The sequence below is a fragment of the Bidens hawaiensis genome, unplaced genomic scaffold (assembly GCF_021521415.1).
Source record: "Bidens hawaiensis isolate Kalapana, Puna unplaced genomic scaffold, B.hawaiensis_p1.1 tig00008043_1, whole genome shotgun sequence".
NCBI lineage: Eukaryota > Viridiplantae > Streptophyta > Magnoliopsida > Asterales > Asteraceae > Bidens > Bidens hawaiensis.
The window spans coordinates 496,318-514,183 of record NW_027491566.1 but is presented as its reverse complement, the minus strand read 5'-3'; the positions used below and the strand labels follow the sequence as shown (position 1 = coordinate 514,183).

The window sequence follows — 17,866 nt, the reverse complement described above, 5'->3', positions numbered from 1 at the left end:
AAATAATAAACAATAAACATTCGATTCATAATATGTGCAATGAGAACAATCGACTTGGACTAAATCCTGATAATGTCAACGGCTAAGGCTTAGCCTTTAATAACTAAAAATACATATGATTTTAAAACTAAAAGTTTTCGGGTTGACCCGAAACTTAGAATTCGGACCCAAGAATCAACCCGAATTACTTCAGTTCAGGTTCGGGTTAGTATTTTCTTGGGTTCGAGTTTCTTGGGTCGGGTCAGTTTGGGTTCAGGTACGGGTTTTCTTGGGTTGGGTTTCATGTTACGGGTAAAAGTGACAGCCATACTTTCAAATATTATAAATAAGAATCACTACATTCACTTTATGCAACTTTAAATCTTCTAATATTCTTCTAACTCAGAATAATCACTATTATTTGATCATGGTTTTAATGTTAGTATGTATTTTTCATTTTCCTTGCAGTTACATTCATATGAAATAAACAAATCATTTTGTTATATTTAAATTTTCGGTTTTTATGTTGCTTGATTATACAATTTTTTATTGTAAAATATAAAGTCAATTAAAAATTTGCCATACATAGAATATTAACGACAACAAATTTATCATGATCAATCAATTTCAAATTGTAAAGATTCTAAGGATGATTATATCATCAAAGTTCAGGTATATGATTTTTGAGATAATCATGTTTTTTATAAACATGAGCATATTTTCTCAAATGACATCATATTAATTGATTAAATTCTATAATTTTTTATGTGTATGAATATTTTTTTATTAGTATCATGGATATATATATTATCATTTATCTATAGTTGGTATGTACTTGGAGAACTTTTTTTTGTCACACGAACAACTATATATGGCTATATCAAGAATTATAATCAGACCTATAGGTTACTATATTAAGAGTTACAAGCAGACATAAACTAAAGATTTTGATTTTTGATAAACAATGTATACCTGCTAATACAATCACAAATGTAGTGTAAAAGAAAGTTTTTACCTATTTGTAACATATTTGTGTAATCTTAGTTATGTAATTTCTGTAATTTCAGTTTAATTGTAATTGTATTAATAATATATGATCAATTTGTTGACTGTATTTCACTTAATGGTCAAAGTTTAAAATTTTCAAAATTACCCATGTAATACACGGAGCTCAAACTAGTTTTCTAAAAATGCCACATATAAACACAAATTTTTTTTATGAACTACTACTTTTAATTGCTGCAAGTTTGAAATATTAAATTTTGAAAGCTCCCATTGTTTTCATTTTTACAATGTAAAGTCTATATGATAAACAGTGGTAGTTTATGTAAGTTTGTACATTGGGAACCGAGATGTACTTATCGATAATATGGAAGTAAATTGCTACATGCTAAAATAAAATCTTATTAATCAAGGCATGCATAAATAGAAAGAAATACGACTCGTTTTAAGCATAAAAGTAAACAACGACTAGAACATTAGAACCAAACTAACAAATAACAACCTAGACCAGATTAACTATTTAGGAATTTAAATACAACTAAAGACGATAATTCGGAGCTTCACATTTGTATGCATGCCGACTAGAATCTGATTGGAGTTTTGATAACATTTCATAAGAAGCACATGCTCTTGTATGTGCTTTGAGGTTGGCTCCACGCTTTATGCCTTGGAGCATGTGTCACCCTTGTGTTTGTTCTCCGTGTCATTTTTTTTATATAGTGTTTCTTAAGACCATCAAAGTCCCCCATGGCATGATAAGGGTTGTGGTGGACGCAAGTGGGCTTCGGACAGAGATCCACCTTTCTAGGTACGAGATTCTGATCATGGGCTCGCTTGTAAAGCAAGAGGTTCTGATTTCTAGGAAACCCTTTATCACAAACTTCACAAATGTACCTATTGGAATCCTACAACATGGCTGGAGTTATGATGACAGAAAACAATTCCCAAAAATAAAAGAAGGTAAATACTTGTCAATAATGTATGGGATCTCTTGTTATGTTAATAATATTCACACAATTGTCACATGAATTGAATTACAGAGAGTGTTACACACGCGTGTCATAATTCTCCAATTAATTGGTTATGTTTAGATCAAGATAATTGCACCGTATAATAATTCTTCTTCTCGGTAAGAGTCTAAGAATCACTTTCTTCTTCATTAGCATTTGGTTAACATCTTCTTTTTCATTTTTTTTTTCCAAATTACATGGTCCCTAGTGTGAGTCTTGATCATGTTAGCTAAACTGCAATTAGGTTTGCTCCAACTTTATTTCAAAACATTAAAGTCCAAAACATTGATGACTTATAGAATGTTTCAATTCTAGTGCAGTGTGTAAAATACACTTTACATTAGATAATACTTATATAAAACATCTACTTTAGTTTTGACTCAATCCATGAATGGATAGAATGTTTCAAGTAACAAACGAAGTAACATAACTTAAAATAACCAACCTAATAATGAATAAATCGGGTAAGGGTGTAAAATGTTTATAACATCATAGAAAGGTTTCAATCAAACAATAAATTCAAAGAGAAATCATATAAATTTTTTTAAAGTCATATTTAACTTACAAATAATATTAATACAACCACTGTATTTTTAAAATTTATCAATAGACATACTTACTTAAACAGTCTATTTCAAAGGTGCAAGGGCTGTCACTTTTACTCAAAACCCGAAACCCAACCCGAAAAAACTCGTACCTGAACCCGAACTATCCCGAACCCGAGAAAAGACTAACCCGAACCCGAACTAAAGTAATCTGGTCCGGTTTTCAGGTTTGATTTTCAAGTTTCTGGTTAACCCGAACAACCGGAATAAACTTTTAGTTTAGTTTTGAAATTAAATATATTTTTAGGTATAATAGACTTAGTCTTAGCCACTAAAGTTATTAGTTGTTGACCCTAATAGATAGTTGTCATTCCAAGTATTATGGATCGATTGTTTATTATTATTTTATGTACCCGTTTATTATTCATAACACCCGTAATCGAACACCAAATCACGTCTGATTGAAGAAGATTGTGGTTCGAGTTAGTTACTTAATTTTATTCTTATTTTGAATTGTTTTATCAAGTTATCTTGGTTTATTATTTGATAATTTGCGTTACGAGCAAAGAAAAATATGTTGTTAATATTTTAGCATTGAAGTTATTTACTTTTTTTTGTTTTTTGTTTTGTTTTATAGGATACTCAAAACCCGATTAAACCAACCCGAAAAAAACCCGAACCCGAATTACCCAAACCCAAAAAATTCATGAGAGATTTGGGTTTTGGGTTAAGATTTAAAACTTTGAAACCCAAATAACCCGACCCGGAAAACCCGAAACCCGAAGAACGCCCCTAATAGTTGCTCCGATTGACATAAGTGTGTTACTTTGATTAATGCAATGTTCACTAAATGTACATTTTCGATATTATGCACCACAATCAAAATAAAAATTACAACAACCAGTAAAGTCCAAAAAAGTGCATATAAAAATTATTTTAAAACGTACTAATTTTTATTATATTTTCTAATAAATGTCACATATAAAGACAAATTTTTTTTCATGAGCTACTACTTTTAAGCACCGCAAGTTTGAAATATTAAATTTTGAAAGCTCCCATTGTATTCTTTTTTACAATGTAAAGTCTATATGATAAACATTGGTAGGTTATGTAAGTTTGAACATTGGGAACCGAGATGTACTTATCGATAACATGGAACTAAATTGATACATGCTAGAATACTAATCTTATTCAATCTAGGCATGCATACATAGAATGAAATACGACTCGCTTTAAGCATAAAAGTAAAGAACGACTAGAACATAAGAACCAAACTAAAAAATAACAACCTAGACCAGATCAATTATTTAGGAATTTAAATACAACTAAAGACGATAATTCGGAGCTTCACATGTGTATGCATGCCGACTAGAATCTGTTTGGAGTTTGAATAACATTTTACAAGAAGCACATGCTCTTGCATGTGCTTTGAAGTTGGCTCCACACTTTATGCCTTGGAGCATGTTTCACCCTTATGTTTGTTCTCTGTGTCATTTTTTTGTAGATAGTGTTTCTTAAGACCATCAAAGTACCCTATGGCATGAGAAGGTTTGTGGTGGACGCAAGTGGGCTCCGGACAGAGATCCACCTTTCTGGGTACAAGATTCTGATTATGGGCTCGCTTGTGAAGCAAGAGGTTCTGATTTCTAGGAAACCTTTTATCACAAACTTCACAAATGTACCTATTGGAATCCTACAACATGGCTGGAGTTATGATGACAGAAAACAATTCCAAAAAATAAAAGAAGGTAAATACTTGTCAATAATGTATGGGATCTCTTGTTATGTTAATAATATTCACACAATTGTCACATGAATTGAATTACAGAGAGTGTTACACACGCGTGTCATAATTCTCCAATTAATTGGTTATGTTTAGATCAAGATAATTGCACCGTATAATAATTCTTCTTCTCGGTAAGAGTCTAAGAATCACTTTCTTCTTCATTAGCATTTGGTTAACATCTTCTTTTTCATTTTTTTTTCCAAATTACATGATCCCTAGTGTGAGTCTTGATCATGTTAGCTAAACTGCCATTAGGTTTGTTACAACTTTATTTCAAAACCTTAAAGTCTAAAACATTGATGACTTATAGAATGTTTCAATTCAAGTGCAGTGTGTAAAATACACTTTACATTAGATAATACTTATATAAAACATCTACTTTAGTTTTGACTCAATCTATGAATGGATAGAATGTTTCAAGTAGCATAACTTAAAATAACCAAACATAGTAATGAATAAATTGGGTAAGGGTGTAAAATGTTCACAACATCATAAAATGGTTTCAATCAAAAAATATATTCAAAGAGAAATCATATAAATATTTTTAAAGTCATATTTAACTTAAGACTAATATTAATACAACCACTATTTTATAAAAATTTATCAAATAGAAAAACTTACATAAACAGTCTACTTCATAGGTGCTAGGGCTGTCACGTTTACGCAAAACCCGAAACCCAAACAAAAAAACTCGTACCCCAACCCGAACCCGAGAAAAGACTAACCCGAACTCGAACTAAGTAATTCGGGTTGGTTTTCGGGTTTGATTTATAAGTTTCGGGTTAACCCGAACAACCCGAATAAACTTTTAGTTTAGTTTTGAAATTAAATATATTTTTAGGTATAATATACTTAGTATTAGCCACTAAAGTTATTAGTTGTTGACCCTAATAGATAGTTGTCATTCCAAGTATTATGGATCGATTGTTTATTATTATTTTATGTACCCGTTTATTATTCATAACACCCGTAATACAAAACCAAATCACGTCTGATTGAAGAAGATTGTGGTTCGAGTTAGTTACTTAATTTTATTCTTATTTTGAATTGTTTTATCAAGTTATCTTGGTTTATTATTTGATAATTTGCGTTACGAGCAAAGAAAAATATGTTGTTAATATTTTATCATTGAAGTTATTTACTTTTTTTTGTTTTTTGTTTTGTTTTATAGGATACTCAAAACCCGATTAAACTAACCCGAACCCGAAAAACCCATGAGATATTTGGGTTGGGTTTTGGGTTAAGATTTAAAACTTTGAAACCCGAATAAGCCGACCTGAAAAACACGAAACTTGAAAAATGAACCCGAAAAACACCCCTAATAGGTGCTCCGATTGACATATGTGTGTTACTCTGATTGATGCAATGTTCACTAAATGTACATTTTCAATATTATGCACCGCAATCAAAATAAAATTACAATAACCAGTAAAGTCCAAAAAAATACATATAAAAATTATTTTAAAAAGTACTAATTTTTATTATATTTCTAATAAATGCCACATATAAAGACAATTTTTTTTTGATGAGCTACTACTTTTAATCAGTGCAAGTTTGAAATATTAAATTTTGAAAGCTCCCATTGTATCCTTTTTTACAATGTAAAGTACATATGGTAAACATTGGTAGCTTATGTAAGTTTGAACATTGGGAACCGAGATGTACTTATCGATAATATGGAACTAAATTGATACATGCTAGAATACTAATCTTATTCATCTAGGCATGCATACATAGAATGAAATATGACTCGCTTTAAGCAGGATCGTAACCGTTTATATGCAAATTACCAAATTTTGATTACGAATCAAAAAGACAGTCGTACCCTTCTCGTTTAAAATATACGGAATCTTCTCAACTGATCGCAACTGAATCGAAAGCTCCCAGATGTTGCGTACGTTTTGTACGATAAGGCATTAGCGTATTCCATCTTCTCTCTCTCTCTATACATATACATATATATATATATACATATATATATATATATACATATATATATATATATATATATATATATATATATTCAAACAATGTATAATATAAAATGATATGCATCCTTGGTGAATTTGCGATGAAGGCGGCAGTTGTTTTATTCTCAAAAAAAAAAAAAAAAAACAATTGCAATATATTGTAGAGGCAATATCGATCTACAACTAGACTCTTGTAACCGTATCTTGCCTATATGATCGGTTTCTTGGCCTCTTATGCCTTTGATTAGAAACTACTAACGCAATCAAGAGTTGCCACAAATCGGGACTATAAGCCTGGAATCTAGATCGTTAGGCTCTGATACCACTTGTTAAACTTTAGACAAGTAAATCAAGAACATCAAACACGATTTTACATAAAACGTTTATGCGACTCTTTTCATTAATAAGAAACAAAAACAAAAATGACACTTAACTCTTTTATATATTTTTTCTATAAACGCATTGTAATGTTAGAAGTTTATGAATTTAAGATATCATTAAAATGTAATGATTTCTTGTAAGTGAATAATTATCTTACAAATGATTATAGCATGTGATTTTATGTAGAATGTTTATATTCATACGCTAATTTGAACCAGATGGCGAGGGAGTTACTATACTTAGGTAGGTTGTACGAAAAACGAAGCCGTCCATTCTAGGGACTACATGTACTACATATGAGCTCATTATTTGTCTAAAGGTGTAATTAATGAAACTTACAACCAAAGACATAATAAGCTCATACCACAGGGACCATCCGTGTAACTAATTCTACTATATTTGATAAAAAGAGTTCAAAGGTGACAACCATATCTATATCAATTTATTATGGCTATAGCAATTGAAAAAAAAACTGAATTTGTCATAATTATTATATACATACAAATACAACAGCATATTATACATAAAGCATAGATAAAGACAAGACTCCATTAAGTTGACTAAAAAGGTCAAAGGAGGATCTAGAAGTTGAATTCAAAACTATTCAATCCAAAACCAATCCATTTTCATTCCCATGTAACCGAAATCATGGAATTGGCCAGCCCCGACTGGTCAAACGTTGACTCGCTCTCATAGTCCAAATCTTTGACCGCACCCGGGATCGCATGAGTCAAACGAAACCGCTTTCCATCACTACCCTCTATATTCGCGTAGCAGAATGACCACAACAACTAAAGAACACAACCAATAGCAAAATGAGAGTCATCTTCGAAATCCAAAAGTAAATTTCAAAGTCAAAGGTCAACGAGTGTTACTTGTATGGGATCCGAGAGTAAAAAGTTCCTTTGAAGTCTGCGTCCGTCTGGAAGACGGACTCCAACCCTGCAAAGCAAACTCCTATCACCCTTCGGTTCTTCAGGTAAAGGTGGATAATTATGATTTTCAGATTTTTGGATTTCTTTTTCAATATTGTTAGCATCTTTTAAGGTTTCCGTGATGCTATCTTTCGTTTTTTCTATGGATAATGCCTTTGCCAACAGCGTGTCTTCATCTTCATCACTTGTTCCATCTGCAACAAGTGTATACTCATAAGTCAGTAATGATGGCAAAACGGGCTCGTTTTGGTAACGCATCAAACAGGTTGGTTTAAGTTGGGTTGGCCCAAAACAGTGAAAATTTATTTGTGCTAATTTTTGTACAGTAATAGGTGAAACCAACGGAGAGAGAAGAGTATAATTTTCTGAGATCAATGATACCAGATTTTATGCACTAAGAACACACTTTGGGCGAACCGAACGGACACGAATGAAGCATGTTTGTGTCCGTTGAATTAACTTTTACCGAAAAAAAAATCCGACACAAACAACTAAACGAACGGGGTGAAAGAACGTGCAAAACTGAACATAGTTGAAAGAACGTAACTAAGCAAACAAGCCGAACATCAATTAAAATTAAAAGTAAATTAAATGTCAAATCAATTTGATTTAAAAATTAATATAACTTGACTAAATTATAATGGGTGATGTCTTAATATCATAAACTAAACTAAAATGTAATGCTCCTAAAATGTTAAATTGAATATATAAACAAACATAAATGAATAAACGTAAACCAATGTTCACGTACATATATAAAAAAACTAGGCATCTATGCAGTTAATGCCAAAAAATAGCGGATATCGGTTATTGCGGTGGGATAGCGGTGGGATAGTGGTATATATATATATATATAACACCAAAAGGTATCTAATAATAATACTTAAGTCTTAATTCCAAAATCATAAAAGTCAATAGTTCAAAACACAAAGTAACAATATTTTTAATTTAAGACATGATTTAATCACTTAATCGAAAGCCATCAATATATAAGCATCAGCAGCGGCTGAAGAAACGGGTATCGAAGATGAGCATAAGCAGCGATTGTGGTATTTTTAGGGCAATAAGCTGATCGTTCAATAATAATCATAATGAAATTGGGCTATGGGCTTACAGTTTGGGCCAAAAAAAGTAACAATTGGGTCAAAAATATTAAACTGATAATCTCACCGCTATTTCCGATATATCGGTGGCCAAATATCGGCGAAATAGCAGTAAATAGCGCCGCAAATATCGGAACCGCTATTTGGACCGATATTTCGACCGCTATTTTACCACCGGACCGATAACCGCTATAGCACCGCTATTGATAGCATAGCTAGGCATGTGTTCATATTCATTCATTTAACTAAATGAACAAAAATAATTGTTCATGTCTGTTCGTTTATTAGAAAAACGAACTTCCTGCTGAACGTTTGGTTCGTTTACGGGTCTACGAATCACCCAAACCACTAAGTTAGTTGTGCTTTGAACTGAAACACATACAGATGTGTAGAAACTAAATAAATATTAAAAAAACAGAAAAGTAAATAAATAAAAACCCATTTTAGACCATATTAAGCAATTAACAACCAAAATTTCATACACCAATAATAAAAATATATATCTTTGCCGTAAAAAAATTAAAAATATCGTATAGAACTAGTTAAAAACCTGGCAAAGCTTCGATTTTGGGAGGCGGGGCCTCGAGATTTTCTCTCGGACGTTTGTGTGACAATGAGAAATGATGATCCGCAGGGCTTCCATCCATAAATTGAAGCAGATCCTAGTTAAAAATATTTATAAATATGCCAATTTAGAGTTCAACATTCACATCTTGATTAATTTTACAACATTTCATACTACACTAACAAAGTACCTCCAAAAAATCTTCTGGTTGAATCATACCACGCCACAAGCGCATCTTTTGACCCGTAACAGGGTCAATGACAAGAGTTACAGGAACCGAGTCCAGTTTGTAGTATGTTTTTATCTTGCTGCCTTCTTCTGTATCATCACATACCTAAAGAAAACAAAAGACCATACATGTTAAGCATATTTGATAAAAGAGCCTTTTATTAATATATTTTTTAGTTGTAAGGGTAGTTTAGTCATTTCACACATGCTAACTAGAAAAACTAACGTCCGTCAAATCTAAGGACCATCAGTGTTACACTTTCAATATAGTTCAGACCATATGTGTAGTTTTTCAAATTTGAGGACCAAACTTGCGATGTGGACATACGGCATACCACATGGACCATCTGAGTAATTAACTATTTCGTAGCAAAAACAGGAATTAGATTTTTAATCCAAACGACAATGGGGATTTGAAGAATGATTTCGAGCCAAGAACAACATATTATAATCAAACATAACCAACATCAGTATGGCATCTAACCTGAATGGCTGAATCGTTTCGATCGGAATTCTATGTCGCTTACTCCATCTTATCTAGTTAGGAAATTAAGAAACATTTTTCTTTTTTTTTATCTAAGAAGGGTATTTTAGTCAACATGTCAAATTTCAATGATGATGGGGATATATGCATTTTGTTTTTAATCTAAAAAGGGTATTTTAGTGTTGTGTAGAAAGGGACTATGCAATTATATATCCCAATTTGTATTATGTATAAACTTATGATAAAATTAGGTAAATAACAATTATATTATGGTATATGTAAAAACTATAACTAAAATACATATAAAGATGATATAAGCATATATGTACTAACTAACAAATAATAAACAAGCAGAGCTCAAGCTTTAGTAATAGAGCTCAATACAAGTCAACCCGAATTTTGTAAGTTAAATGACCTCGGGCTCAGCTCATTGATGCCTCTAACCTTAGTCCATTAAAAGCCCCTGCTCATTGTAAGTTGCACTCTACCAGGGCGTGGTGACCCGCACAAACTGGATCATGTTTGCCTACTTCACAAATCCTTGTATGGATTACAACAGGCACCGCACGCGTGGTTTCAACATCTGTTTACAGCTCTTCATTCTCTCAGTTTCCAAAGATAAAAGACCGACCCCTCGTTGTTTATTTACACATAACGGGGAACCTTCTTGTGCATGCTTGTCTACATTGATAGTATTATTTGGCAGGTTACAATTCGCAGGGAATCGATCATGTGGTGCACAGTCTTAGCCCAACCTTTGTTGTTCAACTTTCTAGGTACTGAAATCATCACTCGAGGTCTGGATATAATTCTTTCCCGGAAAAAAGTACATACTTGAATTGCTTGAGTGGGCCCGGTCTATCCAAAGCTAAACCATCCGGATCTTACTTTTGCAGTCAATAAGGTCTGCCAGTTTATGCATTCTCTGGTTGAAAATCACTAGTCAGCAGTTAAATGGATACTACAGGATTTGTAAGACACGGTTGCATATGTTCTCCACTTCTCCTACCATCATAACAGTTCCACCTCTTACGATCCAAGCTACATGTCACTCCCAGACTCCCAGGCCTTAGCTTGCGGGGGAATATTAAACAAAATGCGTATAATCACAGAGTTTGAATATGTATAGTCTAGGTCTCAAGGAATACTAAATGTTATCCCTATATATCTACTTGTAAGACACTTATTCAATAAACAAATACAAATCAATTACAGTTTTGATGATTGCCAAGTTCATTTTATGAGTTTACCCCATCAGCTTCTCACAGTTACCAAAAAACATTCAACTATGAGTATAAGAAAGTTTGTTTTTTATTGGTTTTTAAAAAGAAGTTTTTGAGTGCTGAGTCCCAAATGTAAGACATTGGAATTTAAAGGCACAATGCTTACCACTAAATCCAGAATGCTATTTGTATTACATCAGTGGGTTAAGAACTTAAATATCTTCCTTCAATTTAAACTTTATTCTTCAACTTTTTTGTCTTTTTATCTGTCTATAATCTAAAAGTAACTCTTCTAGACATTTTAATTTTTATTTGATTATTTGTATGCAAGAATTTACTCCATGTAGTAACTAAATTTTATTTGAGTATGAGACCATGGTGTAATTTAGCCTCCAAATTTTATTACATTGTATATTATTAGGCATAAATAGATTCATCTTTTAGTAAGGCGCGTCTTTTTAAACCAAGATTTCCTAACTCGTATAAAGATATGGGTTTTTTCTACTTTTTTACAATGTGACTCAAGATCTCAACTAAAATATATAAGTAAGAAAAAATAACCTGCCAAAATATGAAATTGGAGATGATTGTCTGAGCAACAGCTTCATTGGCCCAGGTATCTCGGTTAAGCTGCATAAAAGGTGTTGACAACCGACACATGAATATAAGCTTACAGCATTCAACCGCACAATAGAACCATGTTACACAGTATGTTTCTGTATGTGTGTGTGCTTAGTGACATGTACCATGTGTGAGCTGAATTCCCTTGTAGATTGTAAGTTCACTATGAGCCATTGATCTTGAGATTTAGCAGCTTCTTTTGCCTGGAATTTTACAAATAACATAAACAAACCCTGAATACAAACAAATTTTTTAAAAAGATAAAAATAAAAAATAGGCGACTATCTTTTAAACACCATTCAGATGCAAATTTACATAGTAATCATAATCATAAAAAATGAAAATTACTCAAGGTGTACTACGGTTAGTCAGTTATATACCATTTTAAAAGCCAAAGTTAAATCAAGTATGATCCAGCTGATCATACTCTACAAAATTATGTATTATTTCCCACACATACTCTACAAAATCTATTCAAATGAAAATTTTGAAATATTTAATTTAAATGCTTATGCAGAGTATATGAGGCAGAAAAAATAGAACAGTATAATGCTTTGCTCAAACAAAATGATTCTTCAGCCACACTTATATATTTACACCCATGTGAAATACATCATCTTGACCAAATTAATCCAATTAACAAACATGAAAATTTTACCTTCTCAAACGGGCCTTGAAACATCAAAGCAAAAGGAGGGCGATATAATGTAGCAAGATTATCTCGTGAAGTATCAGGCGTTGATGTGGCACCCTGATCCGCTCCCCATACTCCGGGACGCTTTGATTCCTCATCAAAGTTCCGGAAGGGAACCACCGTATGTCCTTCACGTGGATTGTACCCTCGTCTTGCTCCTCTTTGATCATAATAAAAGTTAAAAGTCAATTACACTAATGTTCCCTGTGGTTTGATCCAAGCCATGCCTTTGGGGTCTAAGTTTTATAAGTTGCAATTTTGGGGTTTGTGGTTTCAGTTTCGTAACAAGTTTGGGGTTTAACACAAACTGCCGTTAAAATTCCTATTAACTTGCTTTGAAATGACCAAAATAACCTTAATGTTAGCATTAAGGAAATGTGGCCATTTTAGTATAGCTTACGAAAAAAGTTAACAGAAGTTAGTCTTAGAGCCCAAGCATGTTACAAAATCGAAACGGCAACCCCTAAATTTGTAACTTTTGGAAAAACCAAAAAGAACCCATATTTTTGAAAAGAGAGAACGGAGTATCATATATATGAGAAACTTAGCATACCCATAGAGCGATGGAGTATCATAAAGAACATCCCTTTTCACTGGTAAAGGTGCACGAACTTCATCATTATCATGTTCTCCAACATTTTCAGGTGCTGAGTGATTCTCTAAGCCTCTAAGAAAACAATTTAAAAAAATACAAATAAATAAAACCATGAAAGCTAGTAATATCATAAACTTTAAACGTATTAGCAATTTAACATCGACTGATCGACCCACCCCGTTGTTTGGTCGGCTAAATCATTTTCTACCGGTGGAACATAAGAAGATGACGCAGCTGCTGCTGCTGCTCCATCATTTCCTATATAAAAAAGCTGAATAGCTTCATCAAGCTTCCAGCTTGTAGCCTGAATGGATTAAAATTAATAAGAACTATATTTCATTACTTAGCAAGATATGTAAACTTAAAAATATCAAGCAATGCTTCCACAATCCAAAATATTATGATGCGAACCCATCACACAAGAAGGGTCGGGTCAAAGTCAAAGCTATTTATTAGACCTAGTCAAAGTCATCTATAAGGAGTCAAAACCGCTTAATTAGGAGAGTCAAGGGCTGAATTAGGGGAGTCAAAGTCAAGAGGCGTATTTAGTGGAGAAACTCCTTATGACATTTTTAGTATAAATAAAGCTAGGTCTCTTCTATTTCAAATAGTCTAAGTTATCTAAAATATATCAAGTTCTATTGTAATTGTGATATGGAGACTAACCCTTCTCGAATTGGGTCTTTTATCTAAGTAACGAATCTTTTGCTTGAGTCCAGATTCTAGACTCTATCATATTATAACTCATTTACGATTCTTTGATCAAGATATTGTAACCATGTTTCCATAATATTTCACTGTGTTCCAATCATGTGTAATTTAATTAAATTAATAAATTGTGTAAAATTAAATTTGGCAAACAAAACATATGTTAATCTTCTTCAATACCAATAATTCAATAACTGATAACTTTGTGCCACTTAACTTGAAGTAATTGACCATAATGGATAAAAAAAAATGCTCGCTAAACAATATTCAAGTTTCATAACTGTTAAATTTAAGTCAAGTTGAAAAAAATAATAATAACTAAACGGTAAGCACATTCATATATGTTTCATTTGCATCACTTAATTTTAAAGAAAGTATAACATATGATTGGAACACCTAATGAAAGTTGACCGACTAAATTCGGACACTTGGAAACCTGATTACTATTGTATAAAGTTAACTTTTTTACTAATGCTGATTCATAAAAACTTAAATTATTTCTTCCAAACAATTGTGTTATTCTATAGAGGAATAAAGCACAATGCAAAAGCCCTCATCTTTAATAAAAGGCCATTCTTCCCCCTGTTTATCAACTCAACCCCCAATTCTTCTAATTCAAATCCCCACAATTTGATCTAAATAACCTTAAAATTGAGTAAATTAAATAGCACATTGGGACCTGTAAGAACCGTCTGGCGATAACATGCGATCAGAACACTAAACGAAAGATTGATTTGTCTGGCGTTAGTGGAATACTTAGGAAACTTAATTACTATCGTGTAAAGTTACCTTTTTTACTAATGCATGATTCATCTATGTGGTTAATGTGAAAAAATATCAAATATCGGTCAAGGACCGATATTTGGAAACCTGTTATCGCCATGCGATATCGGTGGGATATAGGTAATTTTAATATCATGCAGACTTTATATATATGCCAATTTAACACTTAAAAATTCAGTATAGTATCCTACCATTAACAAATCAACCTTTTGCAATTTGCAAAACACTAACCATTGGAGCAAGTAGGAACTTATTAAGACTTAAAATACTAACATTATTAAACACTAAAAAATGAGAACTGAGACTTAAAACACTGATATCGGTGATATATCAATGAAATAGCGGTCAAACAGGACCAATATTATTACCGATATTTTCCAAGGCACCGATAGCCGATATATCACCTTCTAAATCTAAACTCATAATAAAATCCTAATGTTTAATACTTTTACCAATAACCGTTATCGACTGCATGGTGATATTCATAACAAAGTTACATTTTTTCTTCACAAGGCAAATAAACTACAATGTAAAGCTCTAATCTTTAATACTTATACACCTAAAAACACCTTCTAATTACTAAAATTTAACACCATCAAAAGGGTTCATAAAAAACCTATCTTTAGACCAAAACCAACCCTATAAACCATAAAATTCAAATACCACAATTCAATCTAAATAACCCAAAATTAAATAGCAAATTGGGACCTGTAAGAATTGCCGGGCGGTATCGGCCGTCTGACCGACTGCGATTTCAAGAAACGAAGAGACCATACTCTGCTGATCGGTTGCCTCATCACCATCCATATTTGATAATTGTTCAAGAAATGAATTGGGTATGCAGAATTCAGTGGTGTGATCAAAACCCAGATGGGGATTTGATTGGATTGGTGGTAATTGGAACAGGGGTTACTTGGATTTGGATGAGTTTGTGGATTTATAGACAGAATATAAGTAATCCCATTTTGAGTATTTTACAAATGTATCATGTATGTATATACGATTTGATAAAACTTAAGTGGATAATTTTTTTTTATGTCAATCATAAATAATTTTAAACAGAGACAATTACATACCAACGGCAAAAAGACGGGCAATAAGCTGTGTCGCTACCCCTTCTGAAATAAAAAGTTATTCAATCTCAAAATAAAATAATAATTGTTAATGATTGGAATAGAGATGGGAATCGGTCGGGTTTGGAATGAGATTAGATCATTCCAATCTTATATTTGATTATAAAAGCTTGTTATGTACATGTCACTAAACCGGTCAGTTTTAGGATAAGATTAGATCATTCCAACCTTATACTGCCTCTACATCCGTCGTGTAACTATCAGGTATTGGTGAATACTTACGGGTTTTGGTTATATTATAGGCTTTATTATGGGCCATATTTACATATAATGTAATTGGAATACAAGATTGGAATCATGTGTATTATACTAGTTGAATAAATATAATGTTATATATTTAGTAATAAAAAAAAATAATGTCAATAAAAAACCTATGTATTACATGAGTTGAATAAGACATAAGATTTATTTATACTACCTACATGATTTATTATCATTGTTATTTGGTTTAAATACTCCCGACGTTTACTTTTGAGCAGGAACACTCCCAGCTGACGGAATATTTACTACTACTTCCGAATTTCACATTATTTTTTTCTAGCAATCCTAAGTCATTTAAAAAAATGTCACGTCATAAAAAAACTAGGTTTCACGTTAGCATGGGAGTGACAAAAGAAAGAAGAAATTAAGGTGAAAGTTAGGAATAATGGTAAGCATTTCATTAGTTGAGATTGTTTTCAGGCAAGTAGTAAAAATCAAAATTATTTAAATCTAATAACCCTTTATTAAATTATTTGACATATTGTATATTTGCCATTCAAATCATCTAACCATATTCAATATTTAAAAAATAATATTAAGGGTTAGGCTAAACAACTACTTGTCATGTGTCCTTCCTTAAAACTTTATATTCATCGGACATATACCTTCCAACATTTTTTTTTATTTTTTTTTATTTTTGCATTTTATAGTTTTCCTTTAATAATTCAGCTTTTGAAATATATATAAAATCTATTTTTGTGTTATGACTTAAGAATGCAAACACTATATCCATATTAAAATATTAATTATCATATAACCTTGGCTATTTAATTCTCAAATCATGAACTTCGATGCGGTTTATTAGTATATACAATATTTCTTTTCTTTTTTTTTATTTATTACCAAACAATATGAAATTTGTTTTATAAAGTACTTAACTATGTTTAAAAATTATAACAAAATAACACTTACTTTCAAAGCAATTATAGAAACAAAAATTTACGTGTTTTTGAATAATAAAATATGTTTATTTTAGATTAGAAAAGGCAATGTTTTTGGCTATTTAAAAAATCGTTTTTGAAATATAACAAAAAGTAGAGTCAAGTGTCATTTTATTACCTGTGATTTGGCCAACTACGTAACTTCAGTACCTATACTTTATTTTGTGCAAATGGCTACATCAGTTTAAAAAAACTTGCATTTTTAATACTTTTTTTCTAACCCCGTCTATTTTTTCCGTTAAGTCAAATTTGATAACTTCGTTATTTTCTTTGTTTTTTTCTTTTCTTTTACACACTTATATCTTGTAAGCCCTAAATCCCCAAATCATAACATCAAAATCAAATCCTAAATCTCCAAACCTTTTCTCCATATCATCATAAGGTTTGAATTTTTACAGCATATGGGGATTTAGGATATGGATTTTGATGTTATGATTTGGGGATTTAGGGTTTACAAGATATAAGAGTTTAAAATAAAAGAAAAAAACAAAGAAAATAACGAAGTTACCAAATTAAATCTGACTTAACAGAAAAAATAGACGGGATTAGAAAAAAAGGTACTAAAAATGCAAATTTTTTGAAACTGATGTAGCCATTTGCACAAAATAAAGTATAGGTACTGAAGTTGCGTAGTTGGCCAAACCGCAGCTACTAAAATGGCACTTAACTCCAAAAAGTATTATGAAAATCTTTAAAAATGTGTTTTAAAAACAATAATAATAAAAGATAACAAAATGATAAAAAAAAGGTTTGAATTGTATTAATGTAAAACTTGAGGGATGATGTATGTTTAGTAAAAAAAGGTAAAAATGGGTATGTTTAGCAGCGCAAAATCACTCAAACAGTTGCCGTTCATTTTTTTTTATAATTTAACCAACATAACCTTAAACTTGACGATATCTAGGGACTTCAATAAAAG

At 31.7% G+C, this 17,866-nt stretch overlaps 1 protein-coding gene across 1 annotated transcript; it reads right to left on the bottom strand.

Annotated features, from left to right (window-relative positions):
* Positions 1-7,054: 7,054 nt before the first annotated feature.
* On the bottom strand, positions 7,055-15,599 carry LOC143636779 (plant UBX domain-containing protein 7-like). The gene is made up of 10 exons (XM_077104288.1): positions 15,321-15,599; positions 13,298-13,425; positions 13,080-13,193; positions 12,491-12,686; positions 11,958-12,035; positions 11,773-11,841; positions 9,467-9,610; positions 9,262-9,373; positions 7,549-7,802; positions 7,055-7,464 (listed from the first exon to the last, which is right to left on the bottom strand). Exons 1-10 carry the CDS (start codon positions 15,417-15,419, stop codon positions 7,300-7,302), a joined length of 1,359 nt encoding a protein of 452 aa, XP_076960403.1. The 5' UTR covers positions 15,420-15,599; the 3' UTR covers positions 7,055-7,299.
* Positions 15,600-17,866: the final 2,267 nt, after the last annotated feature.

Coding starts and splice junctions, on each gene's coding strand:
- LOC143636779 (XM_077104288.1), bottom strand. CDS start 15,419: ATGGATGGTGATGAGGCAACCGATCAGCAGAGTATGGTCTCTTCGTTT. Junction 13,194..13,297: donor TTAGCCGACCAAACAACGGG/GTGGGTCGATCA, acceptor TTGTTTTCTTAG/AGGCTTAGAGAATCACTCAG. Junction 11,842..11,957: donor GGGAATTCAGCTCACACATG/GTACATGTCACT, acceptor CCTTTTATGCAG/CTTAACCGAGATACCTGGGC.